The sequence below is a fragment of the Mirounga angustirostris genome, unplaced genomic scaffold, assembly GCF_029215605.1.
Source record: "Mirounga angustirostris isolate CCGP_5_RB_7025 unplaced genomic scaffold, mMirAng1.0.hap1 SCAF_10, whole genome shotgun sequence".
NCBI classification, from domain to species: domain Eukaryota; kingdom Metazoa; phylum Chordata; class Mammalia; order Carnivora; family Phocidae; genus Mirounga; species Mirounga angustirostris.
The window spans coordinates 9,554,516-9,566,207 of NW_026991718.1; the positions used below are offsets into that span (position 1 = coordinate 9,554,516).

Here is an 11,692-nt window from a genome sequence, read left to right on the forward strand (position 1 = left end):
TCCGGGCGCGCCGGCCCCGCCCCGCCCCGCATGGCCGCCCCGGGATAAGGGCCTCCCCGCGCGGCGCACCCGCTCTTCGCCCGCTGCCTCCCAAAGCCGCGGGCCAGGGTCAGGGGCCGCGCGGCCGTGCAGGGGGTGCTCGCGGCGCCCCGGCTCCGCCATGGTGGAGGCCTGGTACATGGACGAGTCCGCCGACGACCCGAGGCGGCCCCACCGCGCCGAGCCCAACCGCCCGGTCGGCCTGGAGCAGCTGCGCCGGCTCGGGGTTCTTTATTGGAAGGTACGCAGGGCCGAGGGCAGTCGCCCCATCGGGTCCCCCGTGCTGCCCGCACACCCCAACTTGCAGGGAGCGGGGCCCGCGGCCGGGACAGGGCCGGGGGTGGGGGGTGGGGAGCGGCGCTGCTCATGCTCAGTAGGGGGGCCGGGTGGTCGGCGGCGCCCGGGACCCTCCGCCTGGGAGCGGTGCGCATGCTCAGTAGGGGGGCCGGGTGGTCCCTCCGCCTGGGAGCGGTGCGCATGCTCAGTAGGGGGGCCGGGTGGTCGGCGGCGCCGGGAACTCTCCGCCTGGGAGCGGTGCGCATGCTCAGTAGGGGGGCCGGGTGGTCCCTCCGCCTGGGAGCGGTGCGCATGCTCAGTAGAGGGGCCGGGTGGTCGGCGGCGCCCGGGACCCTCCGCCTGGGAGCGGTGCGCATGCTCAGTAGGGGGGGGGCCGGGTGGTCGGCGGCGCCCGGGACAGGCGGCGCCGGGAACCCTCCGCCTGGGAGCGGTGCGCATGCTCAGTAGGGGGGCCGGGTGGTCCCTCCGCCTGGGAGCGGTGCGCATGCTCAGTAGGGGTCCAGGCGGTCGGCGTCCGGGGCATGCGGCGCTTGCCCGGCTTTAGGCGTGCCGGGCGCCGTGCGCATGCTCAGCATTGTGGTCGGCGGCCTGGCCTCTCTGCGCGTGCTCTGCAGGCAGGCGGGGCCGGGAGTCGGGCGCCCGAGGTGGCCTCGGGGCCGGGGTGTTTGGTCCGACGCGGTGCGCCGGGAGGACGCGGGTGGGTTCGCGCCGGGCACATTATTGGTGGACTGTGCGGGGCGAGAGCGGGGCGGGAGGCCTTGGAGGCCGTCCCCAGGCCCCTGTGCGGTGCCCGTGGTGCGCCGGCCTCCTCCGCAGGCGGCGGGTGCGCTCTCCGCGCGAGGTGCGCGCAGCGGTGCGGCCTGAGGGTCTCCTGGCGTGGGGCCGCCCTCACCCCCGCCGGCTGCCGGGCCCCGCTGCCCGACCCGCCGCGATGTCCGCTCCCAAGGCGCTCGCTGCCTCTGGGGCCGGGGTGGAGTGAGCGCCGGTGTGCGCGGAGCCGCGCCTCCCCCCGAGACAGGCTCAGAGGAGGTGCCAGCCCAGCAGCTCTTTAGACCTCGTCCGGTCTCTCAGAGGAGAAGCGAGACGGTTTCCATGGCACCTCCGGTTGCGTAGTGTTAGCTTTTTTTTTTAAGATTCCCCCCGTTTTTGAGTAGTCTCCACAGCCAGCGTGGGGCTCGAACTCACCGCAGGCTCTGCCGACTGAACCAGCCGGGCGCCCCTGGCGTTAACTTGCTCGATAAACCTGCCACCGCGGCCCCGGGGGCTCAGGTCATGGTCCCGGGGTCCTGGGATCGAGCCCCGCCTCGGGCTCCCTGCTCACTGGGGGGTCCGCTTCTCCCTCTCCCGCTGCCCCTGCTTGTGCTCTCTCCCTCTCTCTTTCAAATAAAGTCTTCTAAAAAAAGAAAGCAAGCTGCCAGTTATTTCACCAGCAAAAATGGGTTTCTTTAGGAATAGCAGAGAATTGCAATGCAGTATAAGCAAACCACAGCAAAAACCATAGGCAAGTCCCCCTAATAAATGAACAGTCTTTCATTAAAAAATGGGGGGTGGAATTGGGTGGGCTGTTACAACAAGTCTGCTGGACTAGTGGGGTCTCCTTAGCTGGGCTGTTGCTGGGCAGACGAACCCTTCCTTGCTCCTGCTGTGGTAAAGTGGCATCCACCTGCCAGGTGGGGCTTTTCCTGTTGGGTCTGCCCTTGACCCACAGCGCTGGGCGCAAGGGCTACCCTGCTGGTCCCCTGGCTCCGTTGTAAACAGGGTTCCTTTTCGTTCACGGTGGGCGGAAATGAAGCCAGGGCTAGCCTTCTTGCCATTAAGAGGACTTCTCTACTAAACACTTAGATTTGGGGCCTATGTTAATTTTTACAGATTACTTATCTTTTCCTAGCCCAAGATTTAACACTTAACCTACTGGAAAGTAGCGTCTTTGAGGCAATCAAATGGTATATAATGTCTATTATGACAGGGAAATAAATTTTGTTTTATCATAAAATCAATTTATCTGCAATCTAAACTATTAGAAAAGTCAAGTTACTGTACTTTGGGGATTTCATTCTGCTTTTTACAGTTTAAGAGCAAGAATGAGATACTGGTCAACTTGTGAATGTATCCAAAGGATAAAATACCACATTTTAAAAGGCATCTTTAGTTATTCCATGGGGTCAGACCCAGTTCCTCCTACTTTCTAGTTCTGCTCTGGATAAGTCAAAGGGCTATCAAAATTAAATTATGTTTAGGGGTGCCCGGCTGGCCCAGTCGGTAGAGCATCCAACTCTTGGTCTCAGGGTCATGAGTTCATGCCCTATGTTGGGCATGGAGTATATTTAAATAAGTAAATAATGTTTATTCTGTGGTTTTCGTGTCCTGTGTATTTTTATATACTTCCTTCGTAATAACTGTTCTTGGTCAGTGGGAACAAATGGAGCATTTTTTCATATCTGGTATCAGTGACATAGCAGAGTGATAAAAAGCTCTGTCTCAGACACATAATTTGAAGTTAGATTGTTTTAGTGTGGAGCAGTACTGTGCATATCATGAGGTGGATTTGATAATTTTGGGAGTCATCTTTGTAGAACTTAACGTGTTGATGACCAGTATTTTAAGATATTCTGGAGTTTGCTGTTCAGTAGTTGTGATAAAATGTGCATTTTATCGCAACATAGTGCAAGGTATGCTAAATTCGTTGCCAATAGTTTGAAGTAGGAGTGCAGATAACTCTGGCTGGGGCCCTAGGGGAGTGCTTCATGACAAACGTGTTAGAATGGGACCTTGAAGAAGAGATAGGGTTGTGATAAATGAAAATAATGAAGGAGATTTCTAGGTGTAGGAAGCTGTCAGGAGCAAGGATGTGGGGATGTGAGGCATCTTTTGGAGAGTAGCAAATAATCCTATTTGGTTTAGAATGTAGATTTTTTTTAAAAAAACAGGTGATAGGGACAGAGGAGTAGAAAAGGCAGATGGGGCCACATGATGGAAGGCCTCTCATACCAGTTTAATGAATTTGGGTTTTATTTGTAGGCTTCCAGAGCATCAGTCATTTCAGCCAAGGGAAACAGCTGACCAAAGAGATGCCATAGAGGGATCAGTTAGACTGCAGAGGATTGGTGCTGGAGGAACAGGACTGGGGAGGAGGTGGGGTTGGTGACCTTGGACGGGGTTGGTGACCTTGGACAGGCTTGGCCATGGATGTTTCACCTGGGCTCCTAGCAGTGGGACTAGAATGGGGATGTAGAATCCCCCAGGAAGAACTGCTGGGGAGAAGGGAGGCAAGAATTAAGTACAACTGCACTCTCCTTAGCTATAATGGAGAATTGGGAAACCCTCCAGAGAAATAGGGAAAAGAGGGGAAGGAAGGTTAGTTTGCAATTGACAGAGGACTGGATGATAAATTTGGAGTGCAATCATATTGGAGATCCAGAGAGAGAACACTTCTTTGTTTCCTTGCATTCCTGTGACCTCCTTTTTGTTGTTGTTTAAACTTTAATAGTTGGATGCTGACAAGTACGAGAATGATCCAGAATTAGAAAAGATCCGAAAAGAGAGAAACTATTCCTGGATGGACATAATAACCATATGCAAGGATAAACTACCAAATTATGAAGAAAAGGTAAGGTAACTCTAAATTCTTTGAAGAGGGGAATCGTTATATTCACTCTTATTAAACACAATCTTCTTTGTTTTTTCTTTTTTTTTTTTTTAAGATTTAATTATTTATTTGAGAGAGCATGCAAGTGGGGGGAGGAAGGGCAGAGGGCAAGGAACAGAGAATCCCAAGCAGACTCCCTACTGAGCAGGAAGCCAGACATGGGGCTCCATCTCACGACCCTGAGATCACAACCTGAGCTGAAATCAAGAATTGGACATTAAACTGACTGAGCCATCCTTTTTCTAATTTCTTAACATGGTTGCTGAGGTCATGGACTTGCAGCCTTCTTTTTTGACGTAGGTATTTAGTGCTGTAAATTTCCCCTAAGTACTGCTTTTGTGGCATCACACAAATTTTAAATGATTTTCATTTTCATCAGAATACCTCCAAATTAATTTTTTTGATTTCTTCTTTGACCCATGTGGGTTTTTTGATACGTGTTAGTTTCTAATTATATGGGGACTTTTCCGGAGACTTTTCTTTTATTGCCTTCCAATTTAATTCCACTGTAATCAGAGAATATATTTTGTAAGACTTGAGTCCTTGTAAATATATTGAGATGGTTTTAATGGGTCACAATATAGTTTATCTTCATGAATGCACCATGTGAGTCTGAGAAGAATGTGTATTCTGCTGTTGTTGGTTGACTCATTCTATGAATTGGTGGTGCTATTCAACAACTGTTCCTTTCTGATTTTCTGCAAGCTGAACTTGTTGTTTATTGATGGGTGGTGTTGAAATCTCCAACTAAAATAGTGGATTCATGTGTTCTTCTCATTCTGTTAGTTTTGCCTTGTGTATTTTGATATTTGTTGTTAGGCGCATCCATGTTCAGGATTGTCATGTCCTCTTAGAGATTTGACTGTTTTGTCATTACATGACATCCATCTTTATCCCTGGTGATTTTCCTTGTTCTGAAGTCTGTGTTGTCTGAAATTAATATAGCTCCCTGAGCTGTCTTTTGATTACTGTTAACATGGTGTATCTTTCTCCAAGTTTGCTTTTAACCTATTTGTGTCTTTATTTTAAAGTGGGATTCTCGGGGCGCCTAAGTAGCTCAATCGGTTAATCGTCTGCCTTCAGCTCAGGTCATGATCCCAGGGTCCTGGGATCGAGCCCCGCATTGGTCCCCCTGCTCACTGGGGAGCCTGCTTCTCCCTCTCCCTCTTCCTGCTGCTCTCCCTGCTTGTGCTCTCTTTCTCTCTGTCAAATAAATAAATAAACTCTTTAAATTCTGTCTCCAGTACTTACTAGCTATGTAACCTTGGGCTTCAGTTTCCGAAATGTGTGTCACATCCCTGTCTGGTTCTCATGCTTGCTTTGTCTCTGGAGACGGATTTTTTCTTAACTTTTAACATGCCCTGTTATTTTTGGCTAAAGCCAGAGTGTAGTGTCTGTTAAGAGGAACCAAGGCAAGACGGCCTTTAGTGTGAGGGTTTGTGTTACCTGGGTGGGAGTCCTGTTTGCTGTTGCTGGTGCCAGGGGTTTGGTTTCTTCTAGTTTCCTTGTTTTTCTTCTCCCCTGAGGTCTTTGTTTCTCCAAGCACTCTTCCTCACATAGATTCTGTGTCTCATGGTTCTTCCAAAGCTTTAAGTCACTATCATTCTTCTGAAGCCTTGTCACGCGGTAAGCTGTTGGAGAGGAAAAGTGCTTTGTGATTTCACGATTCAGTCTAGTTTTTAGTGGGCTTAGTTCTTCTGTTGTGGCCTTTTCATTCTCCCTTTAGGCTGGAGGGGGCTGGAGGTGGCCTTCTTGCAAGTCAGATAAGGCTCTGGTACAGTTGTTTCCCTGGGAGTACTGGCCTTTGGTATGCAGGATGTTCTCTGAGTTTTCAAAAATGGCTACTTTTCCCCTCCCATTGCCTGCACCGTGAAAGGCTATTTCTGGGATCTTCATCAAGAGAACCTGGTGGGGTTTCTAGATATTAAAGCCACAGACCTATGGGGCTCCCTTAATACTGGGCTCCCAGGAGTTTTTCACTTTCGAGCTGGTGCACACTCAGCCTGCTGCAGTTTGCCAGGATGACCACTTGTGTGTTGTACCAGTTTACCTGCTCCAGGAGGCTCTGCGTCCACCTCTGTCTCAGAGCTAAGGGGAGCATTTTATCCTGTGACCTCAGTCCTCTGATGGATCTAGGGAAAGTCACCCAGACTGTTCTTCCATCAGCTTGGATGTCTTCTGTGTGTGTTTCGGAGAAAGGAAACAGGCAGGTATACCAACAAACTGAACTAAGAACAAAAGCAGCATGAGAACACGGACCCTGCAAACATACACACATGGTGTCATTGCTGTCAAATTATTCTTGCCGGTCAGAGCATGAGTGTTACAGTACCTTACAAGATGAAGTCATTTCTCACCAAATGCCCTAATGGGTCATGAATTCTCTCAGATTTAAATGGTGTGCTTTTCCATGAATTTTAAATTACTCATCTTCTTAGCAGCGCTTTTGTCTTTTTTTTTTTAGTTTAGTTTTTATTCTTTATTTTTTTAATGCACACAGGCGCACACGCGTAAGAGAAAGAGAATGGGGAGGGGCAGAGGGAGAGGGAGAGAGAGAATCTTAAGCAGGCTCCTCAGTAAGTGCCGAACCCTGTGCGGGGCTCGATCTCACAACCCAGGATCATGACCTGAGCCGAAATCAAGAGTTGGACGTTCAACTGAGTGAGCCACCCAGGCGCCCCAGCAGTGCTTTGTCTTATTACATCGAAGGGGCTCAGATGCTGTTAATGTTAGTAATTATATTCTCCCCATCATCCTAGTCCTGCAGAACAGCTTCTCTCCTGGAGGAAAACTCCCTTGCTGATACAGGCTTATCTCTCTTGTTTCTCTGAAACAAACCTTTACTTTCTAATGTGTTATGTTTGTGTTAGGTGTCCTCATGATTAGATTCAAGTAATGCATTTTTGGCAGGAATCCTACACAGAAGGTGTTGTGTCTGCTCGGTGCATCCCACTGGGAGGCATGTGGTGTCAGAAGACCCTTCCTGGCTGATGGGAAACTTGGTTAAGTTCGTGTTCATTGTGTTCTTCATTGTGAAGTTACCATTTCCCCCTCATAACTAATAAGAAATTTGTGAAGAGTTACTTTGAGTCTGTGAACACTCTGTTTCTTCTCAAACTTTCACTCAGTGTTTGCAGTAAGTCTTGATGGTTCCTGCCTGAATCAGTCACCGCCATCAGGATGGTAGAAATGGTGACCTTCTAACTATCCTCTAGTATTGAATTGGCCTCCGTCTGTAAGGAAAAGCTGCCTGTTCCTTCTGTTTACATCAGTGTGGGCTCACAGAGTCTTACTTGAATCATGGCAGGCATGGATTACAGGCCAGTGAGTAATTTTGATGTTCGGATTGCCCCAGACTTAGCACATAGGAGTGTTTCTAACTGGTTCCTGTCCTTTTGGCAGATCCCCATCATTTTCCTGAGCACCTCTTTACTTGCTGGATCCACTTGTGCCAGGCACCTCCAGTTCCCCTGATCTAGCCCTGGAATCAGCCCCTCTTCCTGGTACCTGTCACTGGTACTTGGAAACCCAGACGGGAGTCCTCATTGCTACTCGGGGGTCATTGCCCCAGGTCCTTGCAGCAGATGGGGCAGTGAATTCTGTGTCTGTGAGAGAGAGAAATCGTTGGTTTGAGCTGATGCCTCTCATTCTGGTCAACTCCATAGGACTTTTTCTCATCCTCCCTCATTCAGGGCTTGCCCCTCTCTTGTCCCACTGTGAGGACCCCAGCCCCCAATCATGTCCACATACTTACTCATTTCCCTCAGCACACACAGTAGTTTCGGCCTGGCTGCCACACCCATCCGTTGCAGAGGGCAGTCCTGCTGAGTGGGGCGTGAGGCCGGTTTGCAGGTCTTTCTCTCAGACTGAGGACAGGGTGAAGTGATATGGTCACAAATTACTCAGGTCAGTATGGTTTAAGTTTTCCTTCCCATGCTTCTCTTATCCTATTTGTGATTACGTAAAACACAACAAAGTTCTAAAATCTCAACTTTGCCAGAAGGGTCATCCCCTCTCCCCCCCTTTACTGCACTGTTCCCACCGTCTGCCCATCGACAGTGGTTGTCTTAGCGTCTTGTTATGACGGTGCTCGTAGACCTCAGTATTCTGCCACTCTCTGGTGTTTGGGCATCTGAGTTCTTTCCAGTGTTTTACACTACAGCAGAGAGTAACCTTGTGCAAATTTATATTTATGTAGTCGGAGGCGAATCTTCAGGGTCGGTTCTGGGAAGGGGATTGCTTGGTGCGTGCCTGATGCGAATGCAGTTGGCTGGATCGTTCCCCTCCTGGGGGCCGTGACACTTGCGTCCCCACAGCCTGCCAGCATTCAAGACGGGTGTTAATGTGCTGCTCTTACTGTACGTAGCCATTTTCCAAATATTTATGGATTTTCCAGAAATGTGTAAACATTAAATAAGGAAAGCTGCAAACACACCTGCATGGGGGACAGAGAGCTGGGGAGATACCAACAGTGTGAGTAGAGACAGTTCGATGATGGCATCTTGGTAAGGGTACAGGGGTGGTTACTGTAAAATTCTTTCAACTATTCTCCGTATTTGAATATTTTTATTATCAATTTTAGGGGGATGAGGACTTTTTGAAAGACATAAAAGATTTGAACACGTGGAAGGTGTTTGTTTATGGAAACAGTGACTGCCTTCCTCACGTGTACACGTGGCTCCTGACCTGGTGTGATGACTGTGTGTGTGTGTGTGTCTGTGTGTGTGTGTATGCGCCAGGCACGTGACGACTGCGCGCGCATCTGAAGCACGTGATGACCGCGCGTGTGTTTGAGGCACGTAACGACTGCGTGCGCACGTAAGGCGTGTGACAACTGTGTATGTGCGTAAGGTGTATGATGACCGCGCATGCGTTTGAGGCGCGTGACGACTGCGCGCGCGTAAGGCGTGTGACGACTGCGTGCGCGCGTGCGACGACCGCGCATGCGTGGCACGTGACGACTGCGTGTGCACGTAAGGCGTGTGATGACCGTGTGCGTGCGAGGCCCGTGACAACCGCGCACAAGGCCCGTGCCGACGACCGCGCGCGTTCGTGTGAGGCCCGTGACGGCCGCGCGCGAGGCCCGTGAGACTGCCGCGTGCGGCGGATGCGAGCAGGAGCCCGGATGTGCGTGGGAGCCTCGACTGCGCCGCTGAGCCGCGTGAGGGGGGGCGAGCGCCCGGCCTGGGGCTGCGCGTTCCCTCGAGGGTCGCGGGGGCAGCACCAGCGCCCGGAGTTGGTGCGCGTGGGGCGCTGAGGGGGTCGCGGCACACGGACGCGCTGCGCCGCTGCTGGTCTGATGACGGGCTTCCCACACTGCCCGAGCTCCCGCTGCGACGCGGCGCCCCCTCCGCGCTGCCCCGCCCGGCGTCGCGCGCTCGGGCTGCCGCGGACCCGCGCGGACGTGCGCGCCCGGTCCGAGTCGCCGCTTCCGCCGTCCGCAGAGGAAGGCGTTCTATGCGGAGCACCTGCACCTGGACGATGAGGTCCGCTACGTCCTGGACGGCAGCGGGTACTTCGACGTGCGCGATGAGGACGACAGGTGGATCCGCGTCTTCATGGAGAGGGGGGACCTGATCGCTCTTCCCGCGGGCATCTACCACCGCTTCACGCTGGATGAGAAGGTGGGGCGGCTGCCGAGTTGCCGGGAGGGGCCGGGAGGGGCCGGGAGGGGCCGGCGGGAGCCCTCCCGTCGGGCGGCCCCCGACCGCGCCCGCTGCGCCCGCCCCGGAGGGCATCGCCCGAGGCGGGCGTGCGGGCGGTGCGGCTCCTCCTGTCGCCACTGGCGCCGGGATCCGGAAGCGCGTGCCTTCGTCGCTTGTCACGTGTGAGCGCGCAGAGGACGGGTGCCTACGAGCGAGACGGGGTTGAAAGCTCTGCTCCTTTCCATTTATTTGTAAGATTTTATTTATCTGACAGAGGGGCAGAGACAGCGAGAGAGGGAACACGAGCGGGGGGAGCGGGAGCGGGAGAAGCAGGCCCCCCGCGGAGCAGGGAGCCCGGCGCGGGGCTCGATCCCGGGACCCTGGGATCAGGACCTGAGCCGAAGGCAGACGCCCAACGACTGAGCCACCCAGGCGCCCCATCAACATCCATTTTTTAAAAGATTTTATTTATTTATTTGGGAGAGATTAAGACCATGAGCAAGGGCGTAGGGATGAGGCTGGGGTGGGGGAGGGGGAGTGGCAGAGGGAGAAGCAGGCCTCCCGCGGAGCAGGGAGCCCGACGCGGGGCTCCATCCCCGGACCCTGGGACCGTGACCCGAGCCGAAGGCAGACGCTCAACGCCGGAGCCACCCGGGCGCCCCTCGTTTTCACTTCCGAGGGGCCTCCCTGGTGTCCAGCAGCCTGAGGGCCCCGCTGAGCGCGGGGAAGGGCGCGGAGGCCGCAGCCGGGAGCGGGGCGGGCGGCGGGCCGGCGGGTCCGTGCTCGTCCGCGCGGACGGCAGGTGACAGAGAGCGGCCTTCAGCGGCGAACCCCCGCGGCAGAGGCGCTGCTGTGTGCGCTGAGCGCTTCTGCCCCCGCCGCGACAGCCGCGGCCTGCGGGGCGCCGTCTCTCGGAGGCGGGCTTAACGGGCGGCGTGTCTGTGTTTTCTAGAACTACGTGAAGGCCATGCGGCTGTTCGTGGGAGATCCCGTGTGGACGGCGTACAACCGGCCCGCCGACCAGTTCGAGGCTCGGGGGCGGTACGTGGCGTTTTTGGCGCAGACAGCCGAGCGGCGCTCGGGTCCCACGGCGCCTCGCCCTTGGGAATGTGCGGAGTCGCCGCACAGCCCGTCCTCGTCCTCCTCTTAGGCCGTAGACGCGGGGCGAGGTGCGCTTTCTTGGCACGGTGATTCGATCGGTGTGTTCAGTGAAAGGAGCTTGTTATAAAAGGGATTTTTACGTGGAAGCAACTCCGGGACTGTGGACAAACCACGTTCGTTTTACCTAGTTCAAGATCAGCCCGAATGGGAGTCCCCTCCCCAGTTGTTTAACCGCGGGGCTGCTCCATCCGGACCACAAGCAGACGTCTGCCCCTGCGGTGCCTGCCTGGTAAGAAGGCGTCGCAGGAGACAACAGGACCGGCCAGACAGAAGACACTCTTCTCCCAGAACCGGGTGGGGAGTGCTGTTAGTGGGGGCGATGCTCGGAGTTCTCATGCCACTTTCTCGCTCAGAATAAAGTAGCTGCCTTAATTTTACACTCTTGGCTTGCAGGCCTCGTTCATCACGGTCGTGGTGGTTCGCACACGTACGTAATGAATTTATATTTCACCTGCATTGGTGTTTGTTCACGGAGATTCCTAAGTTGATTTCCCTGTTAACTCTCCTACAACCAAGTTTTTGAATTTAATAGGAAAATTAATACATTATTTTTTTCCTCAACAATTATGAGGTACAGTTTTGCCTAATTTGTTACAATAATAGAAAAACCCCAAATCAATTCCATGTTTTGAAGAGCAGATTGTTTTAAGGATTTTTTAAACTGGATTAAAAACCTTCATGTTAAAATTCCTTTCATTGCCTCCACGTGGGCCTTGGGTACGGATGTCCGAGGCACGGAGGAAACTCGTCTTAGACGATTCAGTAAACTGAGTTTTAGGATTGGAACGCACGTGGGTCGCAGGAGGATGGTAAGGGGCGACACGGGCTGTGTCCGCCTCTGACGGGGAAGTCGGGGAGGCTCTTCCTGAGGGCGGCGCTCCTGCGTGGTCGGGTCGCTCATCCA

General features: G+C 53.4%; 1 protein-coding gene across 1 annotated transcript; it reads left to right on the forward strand.

Annotated features, from left to right (window-relative positions):
• On the forward strand, window positions 1-11,165 carry ADI1 (acireductone dioxygenase 1). The gene is made up of 4 exons (XM_045884019.3): window positions 1-280; window positions 3,824-3,943; window positions 9,427-9,606; window positions 10,580-11,165. The coding sequence occupies exons 1-4, from the start codon at window positions 161-163 to the stop codon at window positions 10,775-10,777; spliced, it is 618 nt and encodes a 205-aa protein (XP_045739975.1). The 5' UTR covers window positions 1-160; the 3' UTR covers window positions 10,778-11,165.
• Window positions 11,166-11,692: the final 527 nt, after the last annotated feature.

Coding starts and splice junctions, on each gene's coding strand:
- ADI1 (XM_045884019.3), top strand. CDS start 161: ATGGTGGAGGCCTGGTACATGGACGAGTCCGCCGACGACCCGAGGCGG. Junction 281..3,823: donor TCGGGGTTCTTTATTGGAAG/GTACGCAGGGCC, acceptor AAACTTTAATAG/TTGGATGCTGACAAGTACGA. Junction 3,944..9,426: donor TACCAAATTATGAAGAAAAG/GTAAGGTAACTC, acceptor CGCCGTCCGCAG/AGGAAGGCGTTCTATGCGGA.